At 39.5% G+C, this 17384-nt stretch overlaps 2 protein-coding genes across 2 annotated transcripts; both read left to right on the top strand.

The window, feature by feature from the left end:
* Positions 1–631: 631 nt before the first annotated feature.
* On the top strand, positions 632–5227 carry LOC108923515 (cytochrome P450 2J2-like). The gene is made up of 9 exons (XM_018734298.2): positions 632–950; positions 1494–1656; positions 2207–2356; positions 2917–3077; positions 3314–3490; positions 3580–3721; positions 3919–4106; positions 4305–4446; positions 4567–5227. Exons 1-9 carry the CDS (start codon positions 768–770, stop codon positions 4740–4742), a joined length of 1482 nt encoding a protein of 493 aa, XP_018589814.2. The 5' UTR covers positions 632–767; the 3' UTR covers positions 4743–5227.
* Positions 5228–12577: 7350 nt separating this feature from the next.
* Positions 12578–16834, top strand: LOC108923521 (cytochrome P450 2J2-like). The gene is made up of 9 exons (XM_018734311.2): positions 12578–12931; positions 13275–13437; positions 13694–13843; positions 14016–14176; positions 14769–14945; positions 15021–15162; positions 15554–15741; positions 16113–16254; positions 16359–16834. Exons 1-9 carry the CDS (start codon positions 12740–12742, stop codon positions 16532–16534), a joined length of 1491 nt encoding a protein of 496 aa, XP_018589827.1. The 5' UTR covers positions 12578–12739; the 3' UTR covers positions 16535–16834.
* Positions 16835–17384: the final 550 nt, after the last annotated feature.

Genomic DNA, 17384 nt, shown 5'->3' with positions numbered 1-17384 from the left:
TGGGACACTGAGCATCTCAGTCTTGGAAAGACTGGGCTGTAGATGATGGTCAGTCATTCAAGCAGAGGTGCCAGAGGTAAGTCCAAAGTCAAAGGACACACCTGTGTATGTTGGGCAAAAAGGGAGAAAGAGCTGAATATCATCAGTTTAGCAGTGATACGAGAAGCTATGAGGGGTAGTGACAAAGTCAAGGGAAGCAGTGTAGATGGAGAAGATTAAGGGGCCCAACACTGAGCCATGTGGATTCCCAGATGACAGAGAATGAGGGGAAGACAGGGACCCACACAAAGCCACCTCGTGAGGTCTACCTGACAGACAAGACTGAAATTTGCCTCAGAGGTGATCCTTAGATTCCAAGCTGTTCTAAAGAGGAAAGTTGGATTCGGAAACTGACAGTGTCGAATGCTGCCGAGAGGTCAAGGAGAATGAGGGCTGAGGAAATTGCAATGGTTTTGGTCAACCATAGAGCTTGTGACAATGCATGGTGGCTCTTCAATTCAGACTGATATCTGTTTACATTGTATTAACAAAACCTGGAATACTATAATCATTGAAATTTCAGGAACATTACAAAATATACGGGCTGTTTGCCCATCATTTTTGCTAACTCATAAGTTACGTAACACAGGACTGAACTTTAATAATAACGGAGCCTTCGTCCAGGGAAAGTTTCAGAGTTGCATCTGACTCTTGCAACGCACTTCCCACAAGTTCTAAAACAAAATTTGATTTGGTAAACTGTTATTGTTAACTGAAGACCATCTGCCATGACTGTAAACTCAGTTTTGGAGTTGCTAGATATCAAGAGCTTTCTGCTCTTTGTGTCTGTGTTCCTGCTTCTGACTGAAATCCTGAAGAATAAAAATCCACCAAATTTTCCACCAGGACCTTTGCCTCTGCCTGTTTTGGGAAACATCTTCACTGGCCTTGACATTAAGACTGTGAATAAGGTAAGTGTTAAGGCAATATGCAGGATTGATTCTTTGGTGTGTGCACTGTAACAGAAAAATTTTTCTTGTTAGGAGGACCAAGTTATTTCATCTCTGATCAAAATGACTGGGTAGATTTGTATGCAAGTTATAACTTTTCCATCAGCGTATCATTTTAGCATGCCAGTTGGCTATGGACAGGGGTTTCTCTGTACCAGCTTCAGTATTTTTGTGTCTTTCCTTTTGTCTCAGCTGCCTGCCAGTTTTTTCCTCACATTTCTCTTTAGCTGTGTCTTTCCTTTTGTTACTAAATGCTGCTTTCTGCATACACTTGTTTCATATCCTATGTAAATTGCACTGAGGCAGCATGTTTTTTTCTGTTTGTGTCACCTTATATGTCTTCACTGTTTTCAGTTTTCGAAACAAAATTTGAGTTTACTTTAATAAAGATGCTTAGGAAATGTTTGCCTTTTGTAAAAAAAAAAAAAAAAAAAAAAAGAAATGACTAAATTCTGCATAACAGATTTAAAAATAATCACTATGCTTTTATAAAAAAAATTTCAGCTTGTTGAAAAAAATGGGAACATTTTCAGTCTAAGGAAGTACAATGAGAAGATTGTCTACGTGTCAGGGTATAAAATGGTGAAAGAAGTTTTAGTCAATCAAGGAGAAAACTTTGTTGGCCGTCCACATATCCCTTTGTTCCATAAAATTTTTCAAAGCATTGGTAAGTATTTGTCAAAAAGAATACTTTTCATCTCTAAAGAAAATGTTTAATTTACTTTGTTTCTACGCATATTTATAGTATATGTTTAAGTTTCTACATTTTGATAATGTGCAAGAATCTGTTATTTAATAACTTAAAGCTATTGAGATTAGTATACTAATATTTGTATGTATATACACACACACACACACACATTTTCTGAACCGCTCATCCCATACGGGGTTGCGGGGAACCGGAGCCTACCCGGCAACACAGGGCGTAAGGCCGGAGGGGGAGGGGACGCACCCAGGACGGGACGGGACGCCAGTCCGTCGCAAGTCACCCCAAAGCGGGACTCGAACCCCAGACCCACTGGAAAGCAGGACCTGGTCCAACCCATTGCGCCACCACACCCCCATTCTATTTAGACTAGAAGAGTGATATTCTGTTGATCCCTTTTGTTTATAAAACAATGCTTAATGCAAAAGAGGCAGTTTTCTTTACTTCAGTAATTATGTTTCCATTTCTTTTTGTTCTTTAATCTTGTGCATGTTTTTACTTCTTTATCAAGGTCTGCTGTTTAGCAATGGCCACTTGTGGAAGAAGCAAAAGAAGTTTACAAGTACCCACTTTAAGTCCTTCGCAGAAGGAAAGAAGACAATAGAGTTATACATTCAACAGGAGTGTAATTTCTTGTGTCAAGCCATAGCAGAGGAGCAGGGTAAATGCACAAGAGCAACATCAAAATCATTTCTAAATATTTACTTCCATCCATAGAGTCTGAATATAAATCTCAGAAACAGTCATCCTATGTTTATGCTGAAGGTGGTTGCACTTTCATTCTTTTACATTTCTTTCCTTTCTTCTTTACTGTCCATCCCTGCAGCTTTCATTTCCAAGGCTTTGAATTCAATTTAAATAGCTGGGAATGACTTTACAAAGATCGCATATATATCTTGAAGAAGATAACAGATCTAAAAAAGTAAACATCAGAGTAACAAGCAAAGATAGATTCAGCTTGTTGTTCTGTCCTGTAGTTTAAATAAACATAAACATACAAATCAGAATCTTATGAGTCAGATTCATATTGTAGCTGTACTTTCTGAATCATTTTTGCTCCTTCTTAATGTACTGGGTCTTCTGAAAGGCACTCTATCCAACAAGGAGTAGGAATTATTTCTCAGCATTATTGTAGAAATTGTGATGCTGAGGGAGCAACATTTTGTTCATTGTAACCCAGTCTTACAAAGTGAATAATTCTTTTTTGACTCTTTCTTTTAGGTGGACCATTTGACCCAAAATTCACAATAAACAATGCAGTTTCTAACGTGATGTTTAGTCTAATGTTTGGCCGTCGTTATGATTACAACAATGAACATTTCAAAAATATTCTACGGTGGGATACTGAATGCTTTGTTTTATCGGGTAAACGTTGTTCAATGGTTAGTATATATTCATCTTGTTCAATGACTGAAATGATCTAGGTCCATAATATCTGCTTATTCTGAAGAGCAGTTTTATTGTTTTGAATTGCACAATATTATGCTTGCTTATTCAATTTCTGAATATGAAATTTCTGAAACCATTACACAAATGGTTGTCATGCAGGTAACTGAAAGATTATATAAAGTGTATTCATAGCAGATTTAATGCTATTTGCCTGCTATGTCTTTATCAGCTTTATAACGAATTTCCAAGACTATTTGAGTTCCTACCTGGACCTCATCATACCATTCATTCCAATTATAAAAAAATTGTTAAATTCCTGAGAGAAGAAATAGAAAGACACAAAAAGGAATGGGATCCATCAGATCCTCGTGACTTTGTGGATGCCTATTTAGGAGAGATGGAGAAGGTAAGGTCAGAGTCACATTGTTATCTGAGCAAGTAATATTTTTCCAGAGGTCACTGCATAAGGATGACTCTCCCTCTCCAATCAATTAGATGAAGAATGACCCTGAGGCTGGATTCAATATAGAGACCCTGACAATATGTATTCTGGACTTGTTTGAGGCTGGAACAGAGTCAGCAGCAATAACCCTCTGCTGGGGCCTCCTCTTCATCCTAAAGAATCCAGAAGTGCAAAGTAGGTTGCATACAAGCATTTATAGAATTATTAATTAATTACTATACTAATTATATATTTCTTGCCTAGATATTCATGTTATTAAAAAGAAATGTATAATAGAAAGATGAAGATGTAATGCGCACACACATACACACACACACACTGAAATACCTTAGTTTTATAAGTTAAGTACAAGCTCAACATTCACTCAACAGAAAAAGTCCAGGCAGAGATAGACAGAGTGGTTGGACAGTCACGCCAACCCACCATGGCTGACAAAGTCAACATGCCCTACTGTGATGCTGTCATCCATGAAATTCAAAGGAAGGCTGACATTTTGCCTCTTGGGGTCCCCAGAATGGCCACCAAAGACACCACGTTGGGAGGATACTTTATACCAAAGGTGACAAAAATCAGTAAACAGACATCATGAGCAATATTGAAAAATGCATCTTCGTCATCATCTGTGTTTGAACCAAAAGCAGTTCTATGATATAACTTGAAATGCTATACTTGCAGTTAACATTTGTTTAATGACTGCCTTTTTCTACTGAAATCTGGTCCATTCAATTGTATGTTATGTATTTTCTCACCTCTGAAGGGAACTTCTATAACCAGCAATCTGTCCTCGGTATTGAATGACAAGAGTGAGTGGGAAACACCAGACATCTTCAACCCTGGACACTTTCTAAATTCAGAAGGGAAATTTCGCAGAAGAGATGCATTCTACCCATTTTCAGTAGGTAATGTACAATTAACTTTCTATATTTGCATATATCCCTAATTGATTCTTGTAAAAAACATTCCACTTCACACTGAGCAAAAATATTGGTGTTTTCATTTTTTCCTCATACTTTCCTCAGGAATGAGAGGATGTCTTGGGGAGATGCAGGCTCGTATGGAGTTGTTCCTGTTCTTCACCTCACTGTTTCAGCGGTTCACGTTCTCTTCACCTCCTGGTGTAGAGCCTGACCTGGAAGGTGTGCTTGGGTTCACTCATGCCCCAAAGCCTTTCAAGATATGTGTTAAGGCTCGCTGATCCCCAGCACAGTGCTATGAAACCAATGCGGCAGCCTATAGAAAGCACTTAAACGCATCCTCACAGAAACATGTCTGTACCTGGTTAAAATGTAAATTCCTTTTCAACATTTATAATTGTATTGTATTGTAATTGTAACTACATCGAAAACTTATTTTTTGCTGCATCTCGAAATTAATACAATTGTGCAATAGGGTATAACGTATATCAAAGGATTTTTATATATTCACAGAAACGTTTGTGACTTAGCCTTCAGGAGTGCAACATCAAGACAGAAGTGCAGCACTTTTAGTGAAATTACACCGTGTCACACAGTGCTAATGTTGCAGGTTGTTGATGCAGAAGGACTACACACTAATACAGCAATACAAGAAAATTATACAAAATTTTTCTTTGCATGAACAGTACAATGCAGTACAATGATGGAAAAGGATCTGCACAGATGATGAACTGAAATCGACAATAAACAAAAAACATGTTCAATATTTTCAAGCCTCCAACATTTCTCCCCTGCTTCAAGAGAACATCTTTAAAAGTACTTCACAAGTTTACTGAAATATAAGCTGCACAAAAGTCATGTTCAATTTAGCTTCACTCTTGGCCAGTGAGTTTGGACATAAGTTTAGTTGCAGCTCAGTCTGTGTAGATTATGAATGTTCTCCCCATGTTCATTTGGGATTCAACCGGCTGTTTTGGTTTTTTCCAAGAACATGTTTCAGGTGTAGTTAGTGACTCTAAACTGTCCTGACTCTGTGACTGTGCGTTATATTGCTCTGTACTGTGGATACTCGTAAGTGGGTTAGTGTAGTGTATCAAGCATTTATGTTGCTTTCAATGAAGGTCTCCAATAAATACAAACTGTCAGTAACAATTAATAATGAAGTATGCCATTCTGAGGGGGCGCGGTGGCGCAGTAGGTTGGACCAGGGTCCTGCTCTCCGGTGGGTGTGGGGTTTGAGTCCCACTTGGGGTGCCTTGCGACGGACTGGCGTCCCGTCCTGGGTGTGTCCCCTCCCCCTCCGGCCTTACGCCCTGTGTTGCCGGGTAGGCTCCGGTTCCCCGTGACCCTGTATGGGACAAGCGGTTCTGAAAATGTGTGAGTATGCCATTCCAAACCATTATTTTTGTTTGTAAACTGCAAAAAATAAATTTGAGCGATTATTGAAAACCAGCAGTTTTGAGCAAAGCTGCTAATTTAGAAGCATGAAGTTCGTTTCTATGAACATTTTTAAGAATATTTATGACCACTGAAGAAGCTGCAGCTGTCGTGGATTTCAGTTCAAATGGAAACAGTTTGATGCGTCAAAGCCTTCATTTCCTCCAAGTGTCTGTACAAACAACATGCTGGGAGGCAACATCGGAGAGTGGCTCCCCTAACAGGGCATGTCATAGGTATATATTTTATGATGTAAGGGAGGGGACATGAATATTCATAAGTGGAAAACTACCATCAGACAGCGAGTGACGGGTGAACTAATATCTTAGTGAGTACAAAGGGCAAGTGCTGAAACAGCTTGTACAAGATAACTTGCAGGTAGCACAGAGATATGAGGAGTACAGGGGTCCAAAGGACAGAACCCATGGTTAAATAACAGCAGTCCCATGTCATGCACAACATGATTCCAGAAGACAAATGGCAAAACACCTGTTTCATTATTCATTTTTCTCTTTCAGCACTGTTAGTATTAATGTTTAAAGATTACAGAGAAAAACCAGGCAGCAAATCTAGTCCTAGATAATATACAAATTACAATATATATGTTTTCTATTTTTTTCTGTAGGACAACATATATATTTTATTACATTTCCTCGTAGAAATACTTTAAATGTTTTGTTTAAGTATTATTTCAGTTGTGATAACACAAAGAAAAAAATCCAAACGAAGAGTAAATTAAAATACTGGTAATGATCAATCATGTGTCATTAGTGTGCTTTTAAAATGGTTTTAAAAGCATTCTAAAAAGTATGAAAAATGATATTTTCAACAACATAGACCCTGTATATTCCAAACAATTTTAGCGGAATTCCACATTTGGATTTGAAGAGGTCATTCTGCAGCTTGACTTTTCCAAATGTAAACCTCAGTGACTGGAGCAGGATTACTTCTTGTGATTTCGAAATGTTTTTGCCCTCCCTCTTCCTTTTTCACTGTGCTTCCCTGTTAGGCCTCTTCTTCTCAAAAGACAAGTGGGGCCTGAAGCTGTAAGAAGCCAATAGTCTGACACTGTAATGTAAAGATGGTGCTAACTTTTTAGGTTAGGGGGAGCTTCTATGAATACACAGCCAATGTTCTGATCAACAGCTCAGCCCTAGGAACTGCTAGGAGACCGACTTTGTAGGATCTCTGTGCCTTTTGAGATGTGAAAATTACCAGTGTTCAAATAACAGCTCAAGGTTTCAAAGGGTACAGAAAGGCCAGAGTCTCCTTGGCATTATGCTAAGATTTCTCAGAATGTCCGTTCTATACTGTTGTGCAATCCCATGTGGCACTTATATAACGGCTTAGAAAATCAACAAAAAGAGGCCCTCTTTGCCTTAAATGGTTTTCACATTTGCAAGATCCTTAAGTCAATTGCAACCAATTTTTCCCACTTGCAGAAAAATATTCTTTCCTCTGTGGATCTCCAGATTTGTCTTTTCTCAGAACAAAGATTCTGCCATGATCCTCAATTCGTTTTGGGAGTGGATGGACTTCAGAAGCTTTCTGGTCTTTGTATTTGTGTTCCTCGTTCTGCTTGATGTTCTGAAGAATAAAAATGCAACACAAGACCTTGATGTCTGCCTTTTTTTTTTAAATTGCTATGTTCAGACATTACAACACGACATGTCTGTGTCAATCTCAAATAGTACACTTTAAAACAAAGTATAATGACCCCACTTGCAAAGTGCATTTAAAAGTGAGTGCAGACTATAAAGCACAGAGTGAAGGTAAAACGATGAACCACAGATCGATAAGTGGGACTCAGATATGGAGGTGTGATGAAACACTGGACTGAAACACTGGACCTGGACAGGAACACAAAAGGCAGGCGTAGACAGGACAGGCACTCGGGACTGGAACATAAACACCTATGGAACAAGATTTGAGAAACAGGTAGCTAAAGTTTAGCAGGAAACCGCAAATGGAACGCTGATTAAGAATCCACAATTTTGCCTCAGCTGCTTGCTCCTTTTATATGTGACTACTTACCAAATTGTGAACATGTGTAAAGTCTGGACAAGTGGAACTGAGTAGTGTCTCCTCTGGTCACTAGGAGTATTGTCCCTGTGGGTCATGACAATTGAGTTTCAAATGTACCAATTCAGGACAGGCCTTTCCTCAGTCAATCAATCTAAATTCAAAACCTGGTTGTGCCATGAATTTTTGACTGCCTCATGAAACACCATCCCTAGGGAGCAGTATGGTTGCGGCAGCATCATGCTATGGGGCTTCTTTTAAGGAGGAACTGGGAATCTTGTTCAAATGGAAGGAAGAATGGATGGAGTGAAATACTGCAAGGGAGCCTGCTAAAAACTTAAGCTCAGGAGAAATGTCACTTTTCAGTAGGGTAATGATCCCAAGCACAAGGCCAAAACAACACTGTTAAAGCTCAACAACAAGGAGGTGAATATCCTGAAGTGGCCCAGTCAAAGTCCAGATCTCAGTCGCATCTGATAATCGATGTCATGATTTGAAAATTTAGTCCATAAGGGTGATCAAACTTCAAACAACTTGGTACAAATCTACCTACAAGAAAAGGCCAAAGTCATTCCATACAATAATACACAGGGAAAGATGTTCAACCCCTCGTGCCAAAATCAAGGGGGCTAGACACAGACCAACCATGCCGCAATATTCCATCCCTCCCAAAACCCCACCAAACAAATCCCTTCACAAAAAAAAAAAAAAAAAAAAAAAAAAAAAAAATCCCACATCATGGGCAAACACCATCCTCCTTGCCGGGAGCCACCGCGTGCACTTCGTTGGGGTTGTCAAGTGGGCACCTTCCTTCGTTGATGTTTCATTGAATTGAGCCCACGACACCTCCAGAAGGCTCAACGGCGAGATCTGGCGTCCCAGAACCACCCCCCTCCATGCCCACAGTGCCATCCCAGCGACTCCACCCACAGAAAACCCACCCCAACCACCAACAACCAACCAATACACCATACCAGCATATGGAGGTGACAACAAAACTCAAACCATTGATGTTCACCTAGGCGAGTACTCCCCACTCAAGTGTGCCTCCCCCAAACACCCTGGTGCCTTCTCATCCACAACCACTGACTGGATCTTTCTGCTACCTCTGACAAGCCTTTAACGGCTGCTCTTAACGACTGACCCCTAAAACCAAACTCCAACAGTAGCGACGTGGTTGATTTTGCAACAAACCCTCTAGTACCGATCTCCACTGGTCTAATAACGCACTGCCAGCCTCGCTCCCTCACCTCACCAGCCAACTCAGTGTACTTCAATTTCTTCCTCTCAAAGGCATCTTCCAATGAGTCTTCGAAAGGTATTGTTAATTCAATGAAGTACACTATCCGTGCGCCCTCGGAGTACAGCACAATATCGGGCCTCAACGCCGTGATCGCAATGCACTGCGGCATCTGCAGCTGTTTTCCCACGTCCGCCACCAGCTTCCAGTCACGCACCTCACCCCATTTAAAACTCGTATCACCACGACCACGCACGTGACTTATAGCACTCTCCCCCTCCCGCACAAAAGAAATAAGCTTATTTCTTCCATACTGCGGGAGTGAATTAACTTCAACCCGCTTGTTCTCCAACAAGCATGCCAAGGATCTTAACACTTCATTATGCCTCCAAGTATATCTTCCCTGAGATAAACTAACCTTACATGCAGATAGAATGTGCCTCAAAGAGGCTACACCACCGCACAAGCTGCAAGTCGGCTCTGTACCTACCCAGCGATTAAGATTCTGCGGAGTAGGGAGAACATCGTAGGTGGCTCCGATGAGAAACTTAATACGACCGGCGTCCATCGCCCACAGATCACGCCAGCTGATCTTCCGCTTCTCCACATGCTCCCAAGCCAAACATCACCCAGAGCAGTGTGCAAATCCGAGAGATCTGTGCCACAAAATATTTAAAGCTGTTGTTGTGGCTAGAGGTTGCTCTACCAAGTATTGATGTGTGGGATTAACAATTAAACATGCTGTTTACCTTAGTGTTTACACACATACAATGCCTACAATCACTTGTCCTGAGCAGGGTTGTGGCAAACCAGGGCCTAACCCAGCAACACAGAGCACAAAGCTAGTGAGGGAGGGGACACACCCTGGATGGGACACCAGTCTTTCAAGAGCTATCTTGACAAAGATGCCACACATAGTGCAATGCAGTCTGCTGAACACTGGCATTCCCCCAGATCACTCCAACCCTCCCTACTCCACACAATGGTTAGGGAGTCACCTCTTGAACCACACCCAGAAGTCCCCAGCATCACCAACATAACAGCCAATCAGAAAGGAACACAGGACTATATACAAGAAAAGACACTAACATCAACTATTTACATAAATCCACATCAGCTCCTCTCAGCACTGTTATAGTATCATTTATGATTAATTTATTAATTCTAATATGTAAAAAAAATAAGACTGTGTTTACACTGAGTTACTTCATTAACATACTGGAAAAAAAAATCAGTGGACTACTGGTTCCCTCTTGTGGCTAAATGGGATCCACTCTAGGAGGAATCTATCCATATATACTGTTATAGTTTGAGCTGAGCAACAGGCCTACATTTGCCTTCCTGTTTGAGATTTTCCTACATTGGATATCTAGTACCAGTTGCACGCACACTCTCTCTGAAACTGCCTGTCCCAAGTGGGGTTGCGGTGAACCAAAGCCTAACCCAACAACACAGAGCACAAGGCTGGAGGTACACCCAGGATGGGACACCAGTCCATCACAAGATACCCCAAGCAGGACTTGAACCCCAGACCCACCAGAGAACAGGACCCAGCCAAACCCACTCTGCCACCACAGCCCCCTAGTACCAACTAGTCTCCTATATATGAATTTAATTGAGACCAACAGCTGGTTTGTTAGTGAAAAGTTTGTGAATGGAACACTGTTCAAGTAACGCCTAGAATTTTTAACTACGTGAACCAATACCCTTCACCTAAAATTGTAAAAATTAGACAAAATTTCAATTTTAAAGAAATTAACATTTTCCTGCATTTTCATCTATGTTGGGATACAATTTTATATGTCTTAAAGGCCTTATAGTTTGCCTGTGTCTTCAGGGTAATAGTCTTTTTTCCATCTTCTAATCAAACTAGTGCCTAGTGTCTATCTGCTATATTGTAGTAAAATAGTTTGTGCTTATTTGTATAAAAAAGGTTCATATTTTTTGAGCACAGGATTCCATTGAAACTTTAAAATTAGCTCTTTAACCTACATTTTGATTTTAAAGAAAGCAATTTTTGAAAGGCCACAAGAATGTATTGTACTTGGAACATGCGGTATGGGTGTTGTAGCTCTGGATTTGACCTGAAGAGTTTCATCAAGTGTTACTCTTTTAGTGTATAAAATGCAGGCAAGAAAAAGGCAGAGCATCACAGCAAGTTTTACTGAAGACATCTAAATATTTCCACATGGTTTTAAAATGAGAACATGAATAAAGTACTTGGTTTGAAAAGTGTGTAAATCAGACAAGCATGAAAAATCTTAATTATATTAGTATTAGCCAGATCACATACAAATTCATAATAAATACAGCATTGATGGTCTGCAATTACTGGTTCTCGTATATTCAGTCTGTAATGTGGTGTCATGTGGTCCTTTTTTGTCTGTGTAACATTAAGGTGAGTGGTGATGAGTGGGAATAAGGTGGACAATCCCTTTCACAGACAGCAGTATCTTACATAAAAATACCCTGGACCTCCAAATTTACAACAATGTCCTAGATGACCTAAGACATGGATGACAACATCCTGCTAATTGATATAGATATTCAGATGACTATTTACAATATTCTAACGACCCACATTACTGATGTTTAGGCGGGGAGATTTATTTATTGTAAATAGTTGTATTGTGGGTAAATTGTAAATAAAGGGTTCAACCACTAGGGCAATTTATGGAGAAACTAATGGGGTGACGTTTGCAAGTGTGTTAGGAGAGAGTCTGGAGATGCTAAGCAGGCTGGAAAGGCTGGCTAGAAGTGCAGGTCCTGGAGGAAATGGGGTCCTCGAACTGAGAGCATTCTTTCACTGTGTGTCAGTGTTCAATAAACTGTTCAAGATGAATGCAGCCTGTTCGTCCTTCTTTTGCCCATCCAAACCCATAGCACTGCACACCATAATATTTACAGAACACAAGGATACTTTCCAGGGAAAAATGGAACTACCACAGTGCCAAAGCAAAGAATTAAGGAAAACTAAAATTCTCTAGTTGGTAGACTATCCTAGCTGCAAAAAAAAAAAAAAAAAAAACAAAAAAAGGGGGTCTATGATACCCTTACTAAAAAAACTCTATCCACCAAAAACTAAAAATGCAGGGGGTGGCACCCACCTGCTGAGACTGACATATTGGACATTTAGGTCACATGACGTGCTTACCTGTCTGCTTCTCCCTCTCCCAAAGTCAATAAACCAAAGAAAGAAGGACTAAACGAATACATAAAGAAACAGAGTCAATGATCCAATCATAAGTGAAACACAAGTACCATGAGACAAATGTCTGGAGTGTACCTGGTAAATGGTGGGATTTGTAAGATGGTGGGGCCTGGATATGATTGGTCCAGATGGAGGAACTGACAATGATGGACAGGGAGGGGAACCAAAGCAGACAAAGGATCTGTACTCAGCAAAAGGCGCACAACCACAGAAAGGAATACAAAATATGCGGAAAGCGTATGCAGGAGAAAACAAAATTACTAAAGCAAATTTAATATTGGGTTGGGTAACATAGTGGACCTTGAACACTTCCAGCCAGTGTCTTTATTTCTCTGTAACCTGCAGTTGTAACAAGCCTTTCCTAAACTATGTGGCTGTATACCTTATTGGAGGTTTTGGATACAAAGGGATTGCTGTTTTTCTTCTTTGTATTTCTTCTTATTATAGACTTCCAGAAGAGCAAGAACCCCCCTAATTTCCCACCAGGGCCCTGGGGCCTGCCATTTCTGGGAAATGTCTTCAACATCGACATTAAACAGCCACACATTTACCTGACCAAGGTGAGCACATCTGCCGGTCGGTTTTGCCAAGCAGTTTTTTGTTATGTATGAATATAGCATTTAAACTGTGCTTCTTGTTAAACTAAGACCCTTCAGAAGTTGTTGACTTCTTGCATGTAATGTGTGGTGATCTGTTAAATTTGTGTGTACTTGTAAAATCAAAGTGAAAATCTTTCACTTATTTCCACAACTATGAATATGGATAGTTGTAGACAGTAAAGAATGAAGGGTCTTAACTGTATAGAAGTAGGATCCCCATGTAAAGAGAGAGTGTCAAGCAAAGACCCAAGTTTATCCATAGTTATTGTATTCAAAGTTTGTTCACTGTAATATAATTTCACAGCTTGCCACTGTGTACGGAGATGTCTACAGCATTCGCCTGGGCAGAGGCAAGACGGTGTTTGTGACAGGCTACAAAATGGTTAAGGAAGCATTGGTAACTCAGGCTGAGAATTTTGTGGACAGACCTCACGGTCCCTTGTGTGAAAGAATATATTCAGGAAATGGCAAGTTCCAACAATGTCCAACAATTATGAATGTTACTAAGCAAATATGGCGTATCACATTCTAATACTGAAAATAAGTGCAAGTATTTTCTGTCTGTTTTCTTATTCCTTATGTCATTATAAATGTACAGATGTAGGTCAATTGAGAAAGCACTTTTTTTTGCAATTCAGTGGATTTTGCTGCAAAATCCATACCTTATAATAAAATGTATTTGAAATATACAAATGAATAGATTGAATAACTACTCTCTGCCAGGCTTGTTTTTCAGCAACAGTTACAAGTGGAAAAAACAAAGAAGATTTGCTCTCACCACCCTCAGAAACTTTGGATTAGGAAAGAAAACCCTTGAGTCAGTCATTGTTGAGGAGAACAGATTCCTCCAAGAAGAGCTAGAACGAGAGAAAGGTGCAGTGCAAATCCTCTTTTTAAATAAACAATAAGGTTTATAGGTTTACTACAATTCTTTTGTGATCATACAAAAATAACACCCAAAACATAAAAGTTGGCGATAGAAAAATTTGCAGTATTTACAGAAAAACGTAATTTAACCAGAAATATCTGTAATCTTGTTTCTTAGGTCAGCCTCTTGACCCACACATGCTTCTCACCAGTGCTGTGTCCAACATTATATGCCATCTGGTCTTCGGACATAGATTTGATTACAGTGATGACAAATTCCAAACATTGCTGAAGTTGCTGTCTAAAACACTTCACCTGGAAGGTTCTATATGGGCCCAGGTAGTAACTGGTTTTATGTATTACAGAGAACTTCACAAATGATGTAAACTGACGATAATCATGTAGTGCAGTGTTTGTAATAATAAAATGTTATGGTTGGAATTACCTGTATAAAACTTCAAATTTCTAATTTTCAGACAGTGTGGCTATGATGCAAGTTTATGCTATTGTTATTTATGTTAGTGAAAAAAATCTGAATTTTTACACATGAGTTATGAATATTAAATGGGAAAGTTGTCTGAAAAATTAAATCTTTATAGCTCTTTTTATATTGAAAGTAGTGTAGTTAAAGGAATTGAGGAGAGAATTTACATTACTGCAGCACTACAGTCACACCAAATATAACAACAATGACCCTTGGTATGTCAAAATGTTCCTTATTTTTATATTGGAAAATCAACGCCTTTAACAAAATATATATTATATAGAAAAATATATACAACATATATAACATTGTATATGTATCAATATGTTGTATATGTAAAAATAATTAATATATCTTCTTTTGCAAGTAAACCAAATTTATTGGTAAGACAGAGGGCTGCCTGTATGCTACCCCTTGTTCAAAGACTACAAAAAATTCTTTCCTCAGCTGTATGAGGCCTTTCCTTCTGCGATGAAGGTTCTTCCTGGACCACACAATGCCATCTTCAGTTACAATGAAAAGCTGTTTGCCTTTGTGAAAGAGGAGATGGAGAAACACAAGGAGGAATGGAATCCATCATGCCCCCGAGATTACATTGACTCCTTCTTGACTGAGATAAAAAATGTAATTCAAATTTAACTTTATAGGATTATTCGCTTATGTAAAGTGTGCTTTATCAAGTGTTCTTTCACCTGTCAGAATGCTGAGGACCCTGCAGCTGGATTCAATGAGACCAACTTGATCTTCTGTGCTTTAGACTTGTTTCTGGCTGGTACTGAGACCACATCCACCACTCTGCGCTGGGCCCTACTATATATGATCAAATACCCAGAGATAGCAGGTGAGGTATGAGGTAAACCAAAGGCACTGGAATGTTGTAAGACCATATGGTGATAAAAGACACAACTGGACACATGAGATCTCAAATAACTAGAAATAGAATTAGACACTGCTGAAAAAACACAAAGCATTTTCATTAAATTAATCTACAAGTCTGTTGATTGTGTTTATTAGATATCTAGTATTAAAGATGTATAGTATTTTGAGTTTTATTGGACAAAGGCATCTGATAAATAATAACAATAATCCAAGAGTTGGAATTAATTTTACTGATAAACCATGTTTCTGCAGTTTCGCCTTTTCAAATATTTACCACGTGTTGTTTTCACTTCAAATTAAAAGGCTTAAATGTCAAATATGCTAATAGTCCTGTTGGTTTTGTCATGTGACAGAAAAGGTCCGGGCTGAAATAGACAAAGTTATAGGACAGTTACGCCACCCCACCATGGCTGACAGAGTAAATATGCCCTACACTGATGCCGTTATCCATGAAATCCAGAGGAAGGGAAATATCGTACCACTTGGTGGTCCGAAGATAGCCAGCAAAGATACCAACCTGGGAGGATACTTCATTCCAAAGGTAAAAGCTAAAGGAATTTGATGTCAAACTCTGTCTGGATACATTTTAGAAATTCCATAAATACAGACTTGCCTTTAGAATACAGGTAAATGACACCATTCATGAAGTTAATAGAGTTACATACACCACACTGACCACAAGACCAATGGTATGAATACAATGTCTAAATGGAAGCATTACTATAATGAAGGATGTGGGGGGAAAAAAACACTACTTCTTTTCTTTTCCTGTTATCTCCATTATGACTAACCGAGTGCCCAATTTGAAAAGTCTCCATGGGGGGGGGCGGGGGGATCTCCTACAGGCAGGTTAGTTAGAATGAACAGACAGACAGAAGCAGCAGATGCAACTGACTGAATTCCAATTTTAAGGGGACAGCAGTGATTGGAAACTTGACTTCAGTGCTGTTTGACAAGAGTGAATGGGAGGCTCCTGAAGACTTCAACCCTGGGCATTTCCTAGACACCAATGGTAAATTTGTGAGACGGGATGCATTCTTGCCCTTTTCAGCAGGTAAGTGGATCTCGTACTGCTAAAAATGTGCACAGCAAATCTTATATGACATCTGCATATGCAGGCAATGAAACAAACCTTGCATTTGTCACTTCTTTCCCCAGGGAGGAGGATTTGCCTAGGAGAGCAACTCGCAAAAATGGAGTTGTTTCTATTCTTCACCTCCCTTTTCCAGAAATTCAACTTCTCCCTTCTCCCAGGAGTGGAGCCGAGTGTCGAAGGGCGAATTGGAGCCACCTTAACACCACTACCATTCAAGATCTGTGCAACCCCACGTTAATGGCAGTATAGAGTTGAGATTCGTTATACTGCCAAGTGTTTTTATTTAATACACATCAGCATTAACAGACTATAGTGTATCTGCTACGAATGCGGTCAGGATCACAAAAACTTTGCAAAGGAATATGTGTGCAAATTAACATCATGCAATTAATGTAACACCTGCTACTTTTAACAACTCATTTAAAAAATAGTGAAAATGCATGAAATTAATTCACTAAGCATAAATCCTCCATAAATATATTCATATAATGTTCACACACACACAGTCTGAAACTGCTTGTCCCATGGTTGCAGCAAACTGGAGCATAACCCAGCAACGCAGGGCCCAAAGGGACACACCCAGGACAGGATGCCAGTAGGTCGCAAGGCATCCCAAGCAGGAATCGAACCCCAGACCCACCAGAGAGCAGACCCCGGCCAAACCCGTTGCGCCACCGCGCCCCCCCATATATAATGTTCAGTACTTTTCAATTACAAGAAACACATGAAAGTGTTTCTTCAGAGAAAAAAAACTGGATGTTGAAGAAACTCCAATAATATTTCACAACACCAATTACTACCCTCTTTTAAGGTGTCACTGAAAGGGTTGAACTGGTTTCACTTTGTATGTCACAGTAAGCCATGGTACACTTAATACCTTCTACTGTGAATGTCAGAGTCAAGAAAATTGCACCTTGTGCACCAAAATTAATGATGCCTGAAAATAATGCTTAAATTTTCTTTTCTCAAGTGCTTTGTGTACTTTTTTTTTTACTTTTATATTTAATTGTTGTGGTTAGTCTGAGTAATCTCTGGCACAAGAATTTCCTTCAGGATGAATAAAGTTCTATCTTATCTTTTAGGCAGCA

Source organism: Scleropages formosus, chromosome 9 (genome assembly GCF_900964775.1).
Source record: "Scleropages formosus chromosome 9, fSclFor1.1, whole genome shotgun sequence".
Lineage (NCBI taxonomy): Eukaryota > Metazoa > Chordata > Actinopteri > Osteoglossiformes > Osteoglossidae > Scleropages > Scleropages formosus.
This window is presented reverse-complemented; position numbering and strand designations above follow the sequence as displayed.